General features: G+C 52.2%; 1 protein-coding gene across 1 annotated transcript; it reads left to right on the plus strand.

Annotated features, from left to right (window-relative positions):
- Positions 1-6,161: 6,161 nt before the first annotated feature.
- On the plus strand, positions 6,162-13,693 carry C1ql1 (complement C1q like 1). The gene is made up of 2 exons (XM_052196362.1): positions 6,162-7,031; positions 13,068-13,693. Exons 1-2 carry the CDS (start codon positions 6,435-6,437, stop codon positions 13,245-13,247), a joined length of 777 nt encoding a protein of 258 aa, XP_052052322.1. The 5' UTR covers positions 6,162-6,434; the 3' UTR covers positions 13,248-13,693.
- The last annotated feature ends 1,096 nt before the right edge of the window (positions 13,694-14,789 follow it).

Genomic DNA, 14,789 nt, shown 5'->3' on the forward strand with positions numbered 1-14,789 from the left:
TCTCATGACAGAGGGGTAGAGAAACCTGCCAGTGAGTAACCTGGGAACTTTGCTTTTTTATTCCTGGATCTCTCTGTCCTCCTTGGGAACTGTAGCTGGAGACTGGGACCTGGAGGAAGTTTGCTTTCCAACCTCTGAGATGGGTCAGGACAGGGTTCTGAGAGCCAGCCTGGATCAGCGTACTGAGGTATGCTCCCCCTCCCCTCCCAAGTCACAACTCAGATTTGATTTTCCTATGCTTTCTGGCCCAATGTCATTCTTCTCCAAGGGGGAGGAGTCTTAAATTATGAAGAGCCTTTCATGAAAGCTCTGGAAATGTCTAAATTAAAATGTCATGGTGGGACTGGAAATATTTTAATAGATCCCACTGGGGAGATATCCTTACTGTGAACAACACAGCCTTCCAGAGCTTTCCTGGACAATTACTCAGCCCAGAGAAATAAATGGAAGTCCTAGCTGGGCGAGGCCGTATATGCCCTTGCGGGGTAGAGGCGGGCAGGCAGATCTCTGAATCTGAAGCCAGCCTGGTCTACAGAGCAAATTCCAGGACAGTCAGAGCTACACAGAAAGACCTTGTCTAAACAAACAAACAAACAAACAAACAAAAAACAAGAAAACAAAAAAAAGCAAAAAAACCAAAACAACAACAACAAAACCCTCCCCAAACACAGCAGCCAAGCTGGGCCTCTAAGCCGTTCTCTGCCTCTGGTGCCCAGCTCTGAGCTTCAGGGCCAGAAAATGTGCCTTCTGTATACCTGGGCCTTGATGCTAAAGCCCTCTTGTTTTCCCTCTCAGGCATGTGCCCTGGAGGGATGGACAGATGAAAAGCCCTATCTGGGCTCCAGAAGACCTGTCCCAGTCCTGACTCTCTCTTTCACTGGCTGCATGGTTCTTAGAAGTTGCTTAACCCCTCTAACCCTCTCTGTCCTCCTCCTCTGTGTGGAGATGGCAACACCTATTCCTTAGACTTCTAGTAAGGACTCAATAAAGAGACCGCACACCGAAGCACTGGTCCATCTTGGAACTCTCTTCAGTCAGTTGCTAGCTTAATCGATTTTACCTTTTGCCTACCCAGGTTAGGTCACTATCTGGTCTCACCTGAACCACAACCACTTCCATTATAATCATCCCTCCCCACGGTAACTGGAGTAATCATTCTCATTCTGATCATATTTCTTACTCCATATCCTTCAGTACTAGTTTTTAATTCCCTTGGGATAAACTGTAAACTCTGGGACAGCCCATAGGGCCCCACGCACTTAATCCTTAACACATGCTGTTCTTTCCGGCTGTACAACTTTTCTACCTCTCTTCCCAGCACCTCTGACACCTCGCAGACTCCTCTTTTTAGGGCTTAATTTAAATAACACCTGGGTCGGGAAATTTTCCTTCTTTTCCGACTCCAGAAGAATCCTGTGTGGATGACTGGCGTTCTCACCGTTTCCCAGGCAGCTTGTCAGGCTTACTAGCCGCTGCCTGTTTAACAGTCCACAGGCCAGTGATACGCTGTAAACTACATGAGGTCGGAAGCCTTTTCTTGCTCTTCATTATGTCCCGTGGTAATAAATTGGACCCCTAGTCAGTTAAGATTGTTCTACAGAATGGAAGATGAATGAATAGACAGACAGGTGCAGAGAGATAAAATAAAATAAAAGATGCCTCCTCTGTAATGCTTCCCTAGAGCCCCGTGGGCTGGCCAGTCTTCATCTGTGCATCTCTGTGCTAGTGTAGACAGACTCCTATCGGAATCTGGACTCTTCAGTCATAAAATGGGGGCAAACAACAGTATCTGCCTAGAGATTTCTATTATAGAGACATATAATAGCCAGCCATGGTGCATGCCTTTAATTCCAGCACTTAGGAGGCAGAAGCTGGGAGATCTCTATGAGTTCAAGACCAGCCTGGTCTACAGATCAAACTTCAGGACAGCTGGTGCTACACAGAAAGAACTTATCTCAAAAATAAAGAAAGACATTTGATAACATTAAGGGCTAGAGAGATGGCTGAGCATTTGTGAGCACTGGCTGTTCCTCCAGGACCTGGGTTCAATTTCCAGCAACCTCACAGCAGCTGGTCACATACATCTGTGACTCCAGTCCCAAGAGAACTGAGGACCTCTCCTGGCCTCCACTAGCAACAGGAACACATGTGGTGCACAGACATACATGCAGGCAAAACTTACACACACGACACGTTAAAGAAGACATATAACCTTACATCACGACACGTTAAAGAAGACATATAACCTTACATCCATGATAATCAATTGCTAATATTAAACAAGGGACTCCATATGAACGGCTAGGAGTGAGTTCTGTCATTCAGTAAGTGGATAAAACCCCACACTGGCTGTAATTTCTGATATTCTCACTGTCTGTGTCTCCTCCCCAACAGTGCTCCCCTGGGCTGTTTCCATGAGCAGATCACCACTACCATCTTGAAGTACCCAGCTAGGTGTCTCCAGTCAAAGCAAAAAAGCTGAATGCAGGTCTGCCGGCTGCTGAGTCAAGGCTCAGCTCTCTCACTCACATCCCAGACACCGCTAGCACAGCCTTTTACACATTCACACCCACTCACGTTCATTCAGAGCACCTCCAAACACCAGGGAACAGCTCTGTGGTTTCCTACATGCAGCCAGACCTAAGTTAGGAAACTTGTACCTCTTCCCCTGGGCTCTCCTCAAGCAATCCACCTCAGCACCAAGAACCACGATGAAGAAGGAAATCAAAGCCAGATTTCTTTTCCTCTCAACTACGGCAGAATGTGAGCTACACTGCTGCCTGTCCTACTGGCAGAGGCCTTCCTTCAGGGCCTTCTCGAACACTGAAGCACCCAGTGTTAGTGGTGACACAATTTAATTCCAGCACTTGGGAGGCAGAGGCAGGCAGATCTCTGTGTTGGAGGCCAGCCTGGTCTACAGAGCAAGTTCCAGGATAGCCAGGAATACAGAGAAACCCTGCCTAAAAAAAAAAAAAACAAAAACAAAAACAAACAAACAAAAAAAAAAAAAACCCTAGAGCCATGGGTGATCCTATATAATCAAAGGTTCTAGGCAGGAGGACTGAGTTTAAGGCCATCCTGGGTTGCATAGCAAGAGACAGTCTCAAGAAAGAAAAGAAAAGAAGAGAAGAGAAGATAAAAGAAGAGAAAAGAAAAAAAGGATGGCTGGATAGATAGATAGATAGATAGATAGATAGATAGATAGATAGATAGATAGATAGAGGAAGCCTTACAATCTGAGTTGAGCCCAGGGAAACCACATAGAGGTAGAAAAAAAAATCTAACCCCACAAAATCATTCTCTGACATCCACATGTGATCCATTGCATGGATACCCACATGAACACATCATGAACACACATGTGAGCACAAAAGCGCCTATGACATACCTATCATAAACTTTAGAAAGGGGGAACTGACAGGTACACATAGCTGTGCTGCAGATCCAGAACTCAGACGTCATTACTTTCTCAGATGATTCTCTCTCTAAACCTAGAAGCACACCCCCTCTGTCCTCCTCTCCTGGTCCAAATACAACAGTCTTCAGGGGGAAAGGTCACGGCACACTCGAGGCCAAGGGTGGATAGTGAGAGGACTTCCTTTGGCTTCAGGTGATACAATTGTATGAGCAACTAAGGCCTGACATTGTACATACATTACATCTCATTTAATACCCCACAACCTTTTTCCAGAGGAGAGCACTGGAGGCGAGGCCATTGATCTAAAAATCACCAGGTGGGATGGGCACCTAGTTCTTTAATTCCAGAATCTTGGATCCAGCTTTTGAGAACGAAGAAAGCTTGGAGCCATTTGTTTGTTTGTTTGTTTGTTTGTTTGTTTTTTCCGAATTAAAATGGAGAGAAGCCGTCAGTGTAGCACATTCTCAATCGGTCATACCTGATCTCTTTGGTAAAGGGATGCCAAAGGCCAGGGGTAGAGATAGTCACCTACGGGGATTTGGGCGGGGCCGGGAGAGCCCAGGGGAGGAGCCCAGGGTAGAAGGCGGTGGCTCAGGCTCACAGGCCAAGATGGCTGTTAATTAAAGTGCTGGCACCAGCTCCTTTCTGCAAAGTTTGAAGCCGTTATTTTCCACTCCAGCGAAGCGGGGAGAATCCGGCTGGGCTGACAGAAACGCCACACCGCGCCAGGGGAGCGGGCGCGCTTTCGGAGCGGGGGGCGGATCGTGGTGCGGCGAGGAGCGCGCCTCTCGGACGCCTGGGCGAGCACGGGGGATGGCCGCCTTCGGTTCCCTCCTCTGCCGCAGCAGACTGGTGGATTGTTCCCCCGCCTGCCAAGCCACGGCTTCGGGCAGCCAAGGAACGCCAGCAGCCTAGGGGACGAGGGGCTCGAGGGCGCGTCTTGGAGGCTAGGGGTCTGGACAGATCATACCCATATCCGTGCAAGTGCCCCTCGGGTCACTCGCTAGCCGGGTCCTTCTAAAGTGAATCACGCTTAAGAAACTGTCCCGAGGGACCAGGAGGCTGCTGACAGCTGAGAGCTGAGGGCTACCCCGCCCGAGTCGGCCTGGAGAAGTGTAGCAGCCCTAAGGCATGCTCGCATCACTTTGCACTTTCGACAATAAATAGGCCGCAGAGACCCTGTTGCGTTGAGATTGAAACAGCAAGGAGCAAGGCTGTAGGCTTGAATCCCATCTCCGCCATATCTTACTTTCGTGACTTGGGGCAAATGTCTTAAGTTCGCAGAGCCTCTGTTCTCCAACTGTGAAACGAGGATAATGGTGGGCTTTATATCTAGATTGATGTGAAGATCAAATGTGACCATACATACAAAGCACCCAACGCAGTTTTAGCTCCCTCCTCCTTGGTGATGGACGTCACGCTGACCCGGGTTAGTATTTGGAAGGTCCTCTCTGGCAGCGTCCCGCCCACCGGCACTTCTACCATTGGTTATTCAGGTGTCCCTTCCTCTTAGGTAGGGATAAGTCAGAGAATCAAGTAGACAGTGGGGGACCGGCGGTGGGAGTGTGAACTGGTGGGAGGAGCCTTGAAGGCAAAAAAGAGACTGGAATGTCGTTGTTTATCGTGGCCAGAGGCCTCGGAAAGACACTGCCTCCTCTTCTGCTAAGGGAGGGCGAAGGAGGAACACAGCTTGAGCTGGGACTCACAGAATATGACAAATATTTTGATGGAAGCAGACACATTTCAGTTTATGCAACCTAAACACTTTCCTGCACTAGAGGAAGAAGACAGCCTCATACAACATGATGGGGTAAGAGTTAGGGGGTCCCCTAAGGGGCTAGGAGAGATCAACCCTTCTCTTTGGGCAGCTAGAAAACGCAGCGCTACCCAGGACTGATTAACATTAAGAGATGACACGGGAGGGGCACCTCATTTTCTTAGGGCCCTTATTTCTCCCTCGGCTAGCTAGTAGCTGAGATCAGAGAAAGCCTCGGGGGAAGAGGCCGCAGGTAGAGGCAGCTTAGACGATATCCCCCGAGGCAGTGGAAAAGAAGGGGCTGAAGACGCTGCCACCTGGGAGAAAATGCCCCTGATATAGTTAGAATCAGATAAAAAGTCAGGCTGCTATTAGAATTCAGATACCCCCCACCCCCCGCACCCTAACAGCAAAGGATCCAGACGAGTCATCCGGATGCTAGGCCAGGGTGCCTATGGAACGCCCCTCCTTAGTCTCCTTCCCTGGCTTTAGCCCTCACCCTGTCCCTCTTTCTTGTTCTACTCGCTTGCTCCTCACTCTGTACCCCCTGCAACATCTCTTTGTCCCCTGCAGATAGGGGCAATGCTGCATCCTTCGACCTCCTGCAGGTGGTGGTCCTTTGCTCCTGTCACGGTTTTCCTCGGGACTGACCCTCGGAACAGCTATCTCGATGTCACGCTGAGGTCTCTGCCTCTCCCTGTGGCTCTTCCTTCCGATCGCTCTTTGGTCCTACTCATTCCTGACTCTAGCCCCTTCCCCATTTCCCAGCCTCAGTCTCCAGCTCCCTCGGTGGTGCCCACCACTCTCATAGGCCCCGCCCCCTCTGCCCCTCCCGCCCCGAGGCTTCCGCGGCCCAATTAGGCGCCTGTCCCGCCCGCAGCCCCACCCCTCGCCCTCTCCGAGCCCCGTTGAGCGGGTGGGCGGGGCCCAACGGAGGAGGCGGTGGCCCCAGCCCGGGAAGGCGGGAGGAGCTAGGCGCGAGGCGGGAGGCGGCGGCGGCCGCGGCGTTCAGTCGGGCAGCGCAGCGGGAGGGAAGCACGAGGCCGGAGCCGGCTGCTGGGCTCCGCAGCGCAAGCAGCGCGGCGCCCGGGCCCCGGCCCCATGCCCGCAGCCCCGCCGGACCGCCCTTGAGCGCGGGCGTCACGCCCGCGCCCCTTACCCGCCGGCATCATTGCCCCGACGGCGCGGCCGGGTGGCCCGGCTCTCCCCAGGCTCCGCGCCGGCCGGAAGACGCTGCTGGCAGCTGCCGCGGGCGTGGTGATGCTGCTCGTGCTGGTGGTGCTCATCCCGGTGCTGGTGAGCTCAGGCGGCCCGGACGGCCACTATGAGATGCTGGGCACCTGCCGCATGGTGTGCGACCCCTATCCCGCGCGGGGCCCCGGCGCCGGCGCGCGGTCCGACGGCGGCGACGCTCTGAGCGAGCAGAGCGGTGCGCCCCCGCCCTCCACGCTGGTGCAGGGCCCCCAGGGGAAGCCGGGCCGCACGGGCAAGCCGGGTCCCCCTGGGCCTCCAGGAGACCGGGGCCCTCCAGGTCCTGTGGGGCCGCCCGGGGAGAAGGGTGAACCAGGCAAGCCTGGCCCTCCTGGCCTGCCGGGTTCGGGAGGCAGCGGCGCCATCAGCACGGCCACCTATACCACGGTGCCCCGCGTGGCCTTCTACGCCGGCCTCAAGAACCCTCATGAGGGTTACGAGGTGCTCAAGTTTGACGACGTGGTCACCAACCTAGGCAACAACTACGATGCAGCCAGCGGCAAGTTTACATGCAACATTCCTGGCACCTACTTTTTCACCTACCACGTCCTCATGCGCGGCGGCGACGGCACCAGTATGTGGGCAGACCTCTGCAAGAACGGCCAGGTGGGCCATGAGGGGGCATGGGGCTGACCTGGGGGCAGGGCACCCAGGGAGCCCCAGGAGAATGCGTATTGGATCAGAGTCGACAGGCACACCAGGCAGGCGTAGGTGGAGACCCTAAAGCGCCCCCCCCCTTAACTATCACGTGAAGAATGGCTGTAATTAGCAGGCACCCCTGAGTTGTCAGCCCTTGGGGTTGAGCTCTAAGGGAAAGGCTACAGGGCACCCGCGGAGTGGAAATGCGTAAAGGTAAATCCAACTAGTCAGATCACAGGGCTCTAGGGCTCACGGACTGGTCCTTAGGGGTTTGGCCCTTGGGAAGCTGATTCAGGCTGATTTCTCTTGAGAGCGCTAAGATTCAAGCTGACGCCTACCGGCTTTAAGGGAGCAGCAAGGATGCTCTAGGGCACAGATCTGGAGAAGCAGTCCCCGCGCCGGAGGGCGCTAAGACGAGTAGTTGTGCGCCTGGGAGGAGGAGGGCTGCAGGAAATGTTTTGCGCACAAAGGCAGCAGGAGTTCGGCGCCCAATAGCCTTAGCTGCAGTACATCCCTGACCCTAGAGAAGGGACCATTGAGCTGAGCTAACACCCTTTGCAAAACCCCTGGAATGCGCCACCTTTTCCCAGAGTATCCGAGCTATCCTGCGCCTCCGGGGAAAAGTTTCCTCCGGAGGCGGTGCGGAGTGATGGAAACTCCCCTCCTTAAAGTCTCCAGCTCCTCCAGTATCCTAGAAGATAGGGATGCACGTGTTTGAGACACGGATGCACAGCGTTGTCCTTGGAACCACCTACCCTGGGTCCCCAGCTCCTGGCCTTCTCACCTCTGGGTTACTTGGGCCCCACCCCGGGGGCGTGGTCAGACAGAACCTTCTTTTAGCCGAGGCCAGGGTCAAAACCGGGCAGGCCAGTGGAAGCTGGAAGGGACCCTGCACAGTTGAGACTCCAGATCTTCTCGGAACCCCTCCCACTGCAGCACTACCCTGCTTTGGTATCTGCAAAGTTTGGGGATAGGAGAAAGGGCAGAAAGCCTATCGGGGTGGAGAGTCTGTCCTTCTGTCCTCTTTTTTTTTTTTTACTTCTGCCTACTCCTTCCAGTCCCCATTCTAGTGTTTACCTCTTCTTTTTGTCTTTTGACCATTTCTTACCAGAATCTGCCATTCATCTCTGTCTCCCTTCTCTGGGTCCAGCCCCCCCCCCCCCCCATTTGTGTCTCTCAGGCTTCTGGTGTCTCTCCTCTTTGTCCTTGGTTCCTGACCAAATGGGAAGGCTCCAGCATCTAGCAAAGGCTCATGCAGACAGCCCCACAAGTCCCCTTATTAATCACCAATAAGGCATGCAGCAATGTCACCTTCATTGAGGGACTGTCTTCCTTCTGCAAAGAAAGTTTGAGCTAGCCCAAAGTGGAGGCTTCAAGGACTAGGGGCTTGCTGGGATTGAGAGTGGTCACTAGGCCCTTAGACTCTGCCCCACCACAGGGGGTCACAGCAGGGCCCCAGCGAGGAGGGCTGCAGGGCATGAGGAGGCTCCCAAGATAGCAGGTGCTTGTAGTGGGGCTGCTTGCCCTAGTCCTTCCCTCTGAGGTGAGAAACATTCCCCAGCCTCTTCTCTCCCTGCTGGCAGTGCTAGGGTGCTGTCACAGCCTGATGGAGGAGGGCTTACAAGCTGGGAGGACCACAGGCTACTGGAGGCTCACTGGATGGGTATTTTAGGGTTTCAAAGACTTAGCACATTAACATCCCCCTCCCCCAAACAACAACAACAAAACTAACCAAGAATAACAATGGAGTCTGCAGCCTTTTGTGGCTTCTTCCAGATTGTCCAAGAGGTCCACAGGAAACAAGGTCTGAAGCTTCTTTGGCACCAAGGGGGTTAGTCCATTTCCACTCTAGGACTTTGCGGCTTATATAGTGGGCCCAGTAGTAGTGGACACACTAACACACTCAATCCACACTGCATTAAAGGTAGGCTGGGGATGCACCTGGTAATTCCTCGTGGGACTTCATGGCCCCACAATTCCTGTCTCCAAATGTGTCATCTGGGAGAGTGATTCGGTGGGTCAGTCCTACCCTAGCTCAGAACCACTTAACACAGTAAAAGAAGGGATGTTGACTCTGTTCACCAGACTAGGAGACACCACTAAGGAGGAAGGCAAGGTCAAGTGTAGGGGAAGACTGGCTCAGAGGTATGAGAACATTTAACTAAGGAGAGGAAAGACTGGCCGGGCTGCAGAGTGCATGCGGGCAGAGGGGAAACCCTTCCATTTTCCATGCCTTCAGGATCACAGGCCACAGGGTTTTGAGTTCCTACTTTCATGCTTGCAAAGAAGTTTCCAGTCTGTGCTTTGGTCCTTCCCTGGGCAGAATGAGTAGAGAAAGGGATTGTCGGCCACATGCCGAGTGCCTAAGGACCCTTGTGCAAAGCCCACCGCACATCCACAGGGATAGCTTTGAGCCCACACTCATAATCTCATGGCTTCTGGTACTAATGCTTAGGGGGAGGAGCCTGGGGAAAGCATTCTAGGCTGCTGAGTTGCCTGCAAGTACCTCAATGTCTATGGTTGAGGCAGGTCAGGGTGGACACAAATTGATAAACATGGCTACAGGCAGAGGCTGTGTGAGGACGTGCTAGTGGTCAGTGTGCTTTTTCTCCAGGGAGGGGGTATGGGCAGATGAGTACTACAGATAGGGCTTGGAAGAGGAAGGCTGACAGATACATAAACTGAGGACTGTGCTGTTAAAAAAAAAAAGACCCATTGAGAGACAGGTGTGGTGGTACACGCCTTTAATTCCAGCACTCCGCAGGTAGAGGCTGGAGGATCTCTATGAGTTCAAGGCCAGTCTGGTCTACAAAATGGGTTCCAGGATAGCCAGGACTGTTACACAGAGAAACCCACCGAGGATCAGCTTTTCATTTGGAGGGTACTGATTCTCTCTAAATGCTGGGATTGTTCTCAGCACAGAGCCTAGTGCTTGGCATAGAAGAGTCCGAATAAATCCTCTATAAACCAGCGGACAATCCTCTATGAACCAGGCTGGCAGCTTCTGGGAGCCATACCTGCATACCCAAGACCCTAGCGTGGACTGGGGAAGGGAACACTTTTCCCAACCATACACTGGCAGCTCAGTTCTCCTGGTTAAACCACTGCCTCAGTTTCCCCTCTTGGCAGTCCCTCCTGACACAAGGCACAGCCTGCTTTCTGGCTTCCATGGCAACCTCGATTTCCCCATCCTCCCTAGGGCTCCTGAGAGGAACTGGATGCAACTGCTTCAAATCTTGGGTAGGGAATCGGGACCCCCGGGTTCCATTTCAGGGTCCCCTACTGTCTAAGGATGGAAGGGCATAAATCCTTGCTGCTTCCATGGGTAATTAGGATAATTACAGCAACAATCATGGTGATGAATAAATAATAAACATAAACATAATAGTTCTGATGCCTGTCACATCACCAGGAGATCCCTGTTGACGGATGATTGTGTCCTAATGGAATTGGCTATTAACGTGCATACTGTTTTAATGTTAAGGCTAAATTAATCTGGGTAATAAAAATAATTGTTATTAGTGCTAATTTATTAGCAAAGATAATGAAGTGCACGTGTAATAATAAATACTACCAGGATTGGGGCCCAGGGAACAATACAGGCATTGGCTGCTTGCTCTCAGCTCCTCTCTGCTAGTTTAAAGCCCTAGCAAGACTTAATTTTTTTTCTTTATCATCTTAAGGCTTTTGAAAAGGTGGCAGTGGTTAGATAGGACTTCTGATCCGTTTTTCTAGACAAACCGAGGGTTTAGTTAAGCATAGTCTCTCTTCCTTATTTCCTCCCACCTTGTTTATTTACTTTTTTCTGAGATGGGGGTTTTTCTGTGTAGCTTTGGCTGACATATGACTATACTCACTCTGTAGACCAGTCTAGCCTAGAACTGACAGCAATCCACCTGCCTCTGCCTCCAGAGGGCAGGGATTAAGGGGGTGTGCCTCTACTGCTAGGCCCACCTTTATTTTTTTTTTTAAATTATCAATCGTGCTTTTTGTTTTTTTTAATTTATTTATTTATTTATTATATGTGAGTACACTGTAGCTGTCTTCAGACACTCCATCCAGAAGAGGGAGTCAGATCTCATTACGGATGGTTGTGAGCCACCATGTGGTTGCTGGGATTTGAACTCAGGACCTTTGGAAGAGCAGTCGGTGCTCTTAACCACTGAGCCATCTCTCCAGCCCATAGGCCCACCTTTAAAATGTTAGGAAATATAATTATCGTGAGGAGGCATAACATCTCTTGGTGTGGAGATTCAAAGGCAGCTCGCAGGAGTCAGTTCTGTCCTACTCTGTGGGTTCCTGGGGACTGAACTCAGGTCACCAGGCTTGGCAAGTATGCACCTTTATCTCACCAACCCTTTCTCCCGTCGTGTTTTAGATGTTTTCCTCGTTATAATCCACATGGTTGCAGCCCACGGTGGGAAGAGGTTAAGGAGAGGGACGGGGCTGGAAGGACATTGGCTATTGGGAAGGCTGCATTCAAATGTGTTGGGGCCTCTTTGGTGGAGCTGTGACTGCTGAGTCAGCTTATTTGCAGGGCCGATCCGGGTTCTGTTTCCCTTCTCTCCCCCCTCCCCTCCTCGCCAGCTGTGACTTGGGTTCAGCCTAGACATTAGTCTTCTGTTTGAGGGCGACAGGCGCTGCCTTCAGAGAGACAGTGGGATAGGAAGGAACTCTGCAAAGCCCGCCTGAGAGCCCTAGCCTTTCCCACTGCAAGCCACAATCAAGATGTATTGAATGTGTGTGGGTGTTCTGCCTGCACCCGTGTCTGCATCACATGTGTGCTTAGTGCCTTACGGAGGCCAGGAGGAGACATAGGATTCCCTGGAGCTGGAGTTTCAGGCAGTTGTGAACTGTTGTGTAGATGCTGGGCATTGAACCTGGGCCCTCTAGAAGAATAGCCAGTGGTCTTAACCACTGAGCCAACGCTCCAGTCCCTCTTCTCCTGTTCCTTATCCTTTGACTCAGGGAGACCCCAGGTCCTGCAGGTTCCTTTGTTGCCTCAGAAATAGCCACAGATAATTCAACTACCAACACCTCTCCCGATGTCTTAAAACTAGTCAGAGCCTCCAAAAGCCAACGAAACCTTCAAATCCCAGTGTTAGTACTTCCCTTGACCCGTTTTCTCCTGTCCTCGGCTCCCCTTTAAGATAAGGGCCATGGAAAACAGAAGACTCACCTCCTTTCCTCCCATCTTGTTCCTCTCTGCTGTCCCGTGATAAGTGAGACATAAAGGGTTGGAAGTCCATTGGCCCGGGGAATGGTCACAGGGATGTAGCTATAACTCCCAGAGGCCTTGGGCAATGCGGTCACTCTAAGTCCAGGAGGGGAAAGCATCACCAGGCCTTAAGTCTCAGTGCTCCAGTGAGAGAGACTCTGGAATGAGCTTTGATAAGACCGAAGACACTGGGAGAGCTTCCTCCTAGCAGTCTGGAAACATTTCAGCTATTTCATCTATGTGGCCAAACTGTATTCTTTGTCCATCCGGTGACATGAAAGCAGGTGGGTGTGACAGACATGAAAACACTTGTCTCTGTTGAAGCAAGAGGGAAGGGATGCTAAGGAGAGAGGGAAGATAAAAGTATGCTAAGGAGAGAAGGAAGATCTTGCATCTCTGGTAATACAATGTAGCTGTCTATGCAAGGAAGGACTTCCAAGCTGGACCACCATGAAGGCACTGAGGTCCGCGGTGCGCAGATAGTAAGACCTGTAGGAGTTAGAGAGAAACATTCCAACTGGACTTGATTCTGGCCCAGATGTGCCCTGCCCTAGAATCCAGGGCACCTGAATATCTTTCAGCTCCTGACAGCGTTATTCATGATTAGAATGGGGTAGGGCGGGACAACAGGGAAAAGCAAGCCGAGGTCCTGAATGACTGGAAAGCTGGGTGTTAGGGCCTCCAGATCCTCACCATGTGGCTGCCTCACCTCCTTCCCCTCTCACACTGCCCCACTTCCCATCCCTATCCCCACCCCCACCCCACCCCGGACCCTACCCCCTTAGGTGCGGGCCAGTGCCATTGCCCAGGATGCAGACCAGAACTACGACTATGCCAGCAACAGCGTGATCCTGCATCTGGACGCAGGTGATGAGGTCTTCATCAAGCTGGATGGAGGCAAAGCGCACGGGGGCAACAGCAACAAATACAGCACTTTCTCTGGCTTCATCATCTACTCGGATTGAGCCCCCGCATCCCTTTCCATCCGTGGCTCTTCGTCCCTGGGCTCCCCTCGGGGAGAGGCAAACAAGAACCCATTCCCTACTCATTTTCAAATTGCCTGGCCCAGGCTGCCGACCCTCCCAGGCTGAATCGCCCCTAGCCCGCGTCCAACCACCCGGTCTTTCCTCTGCAGAACACAAAGCTCCCCCTCTTCCCGCACGCACGCAGTTCCGGCCCGGGTGGCAGGTTGCCTTCCTGGTCCCAGCCTGCACTGTATATGTGTACAATAGGACTGTTTACCGCCCACCCCCTCCTGCCAGCCAGCCCCAGTCTGGGGGGCGGGGAGTTGGCGCAGTTGCTTCCTGCAGGGTGACCCTGCCTTGGGGAGGAGTGGGTTAGGGGTTGGATAGCTTCCCAGCACCCACAAAACCCTGGAACAGCTGCACCCGGTCTGACCAAAGCTATAATAAAAACATTTCCACCCCCTGGGGATTTCAGTCTGTGCCCTGGGGAAGTCTGTAGGAGGCGCCCTGGAGCTTGTCCTCTAGGCTGGCAAGGAGTAGGTAAAAGTTTCTGGAAGCATCCAGATGCAAAAGTCTTTTAACTGCTCCAGGAAGGGAAAGGTCTAACGCTCACCACCACCCCAAGTGGGCGGCTGCAGCGGGAAGCAATCCAGCTGCATCTTCCATGGTGGTCAAGTGCCATTTTTGAATTGCCAACATTGGGAATGAGGCATAGGCAACATTAACTGGAAGTCCATGTTCCTGAGATACCAAGTGCTAAGCAAGTCGCTCGTGTGCTGATGAAAGCTACAGAAAGGACCAAGCTTTGCACTAAAAGCTGCTTGACCTTGGTCCAGCCACTCCTTCCCTGTCTCCTTCTTCATCAGTAAGATGTGCAGAAGCAGACCCACTTCACCGGATTGAAGATTAAGGAGGTATAATGCACATGCTCAAAGTACATTTATCTTCCCGTTTATGCACTCTGCAGACCAGGCTGGCCTCGAACTCAGAAATCCGCCTGTCTCTGCCGGGATTAAAGGTGTGTGCCACCACATGCATCACTTTAAAGTCTGCAGGATGCTTGTAGGCACTCTCTCGTCCAAGCTGGAATTAGGTGAAAGGGTAGGCGTTCTTCTGCCGAAGTTAAAGTGGTGGAGTTAAAGTTACAGGGTGGCTTAGTTGTATGACTGCATTTTTTTTTGTTTTGTTTTGTTTTTTGGATTTGGTTTTTATGAGACAGGGTTTCTCTGTATAGCCCTGGTTGTCCTGGAACTCACTCTATAGACCGGCCCGGGAGGCAGGTTGCCTTCCTGGTCCCAGCCTGCACTGTATATGTGTACAATAGGACTGTTTACTGCCCACCCCCCTCCTGCCAGGCAGCCCCAGTCTAGGGGGCAGGGAGTTGGTGCAGTTGCTTCCTGCAGGGTGACCCTGCCTTGGGGAGGAGTGGGTTAGGGGTCCCAGGCTAGCCTTGAACTCAGAAATCTGCCTGCCTCTACCTCCCAGAGTGTTGGGATTACAGGTGCCACTACCGTCCCGCTTTTTTTTTTTTTTTTTTTTTTT

The sequence above is a fragment of the Apodemus sylvaticus genome, chromosome 10 (assembly GCF_947179515.1).
Source record: "Apodemus sylvaticus chromosome 10, mApoSyl1.1, whole genome shotgun sequence".
Lineage (NCBI taxonomy): Eukaryota > Metazoa > Chordata > Mammalia > Rodentia > Muridae > Apodemus > Apodemus sylvaticus.

Excerpts from the sequence above, each read along its gene's own strand:
- C1ql1 (XM_052196362.1), top strand. The coding sequence starts at position 6,435 with ATGCTGCTCGTGCTGGTGGTGCTCATCCCGGTGCTGGTGAGCTCAGGC. Across the intron at positions 7,032-13,067 it reads ACCTCTGCAAGAACGGCCAG|GTGCGGGCCAGTGCCATTGC; the intron begins GTGGGCCATGAG and ends CTACCCCCTTAG.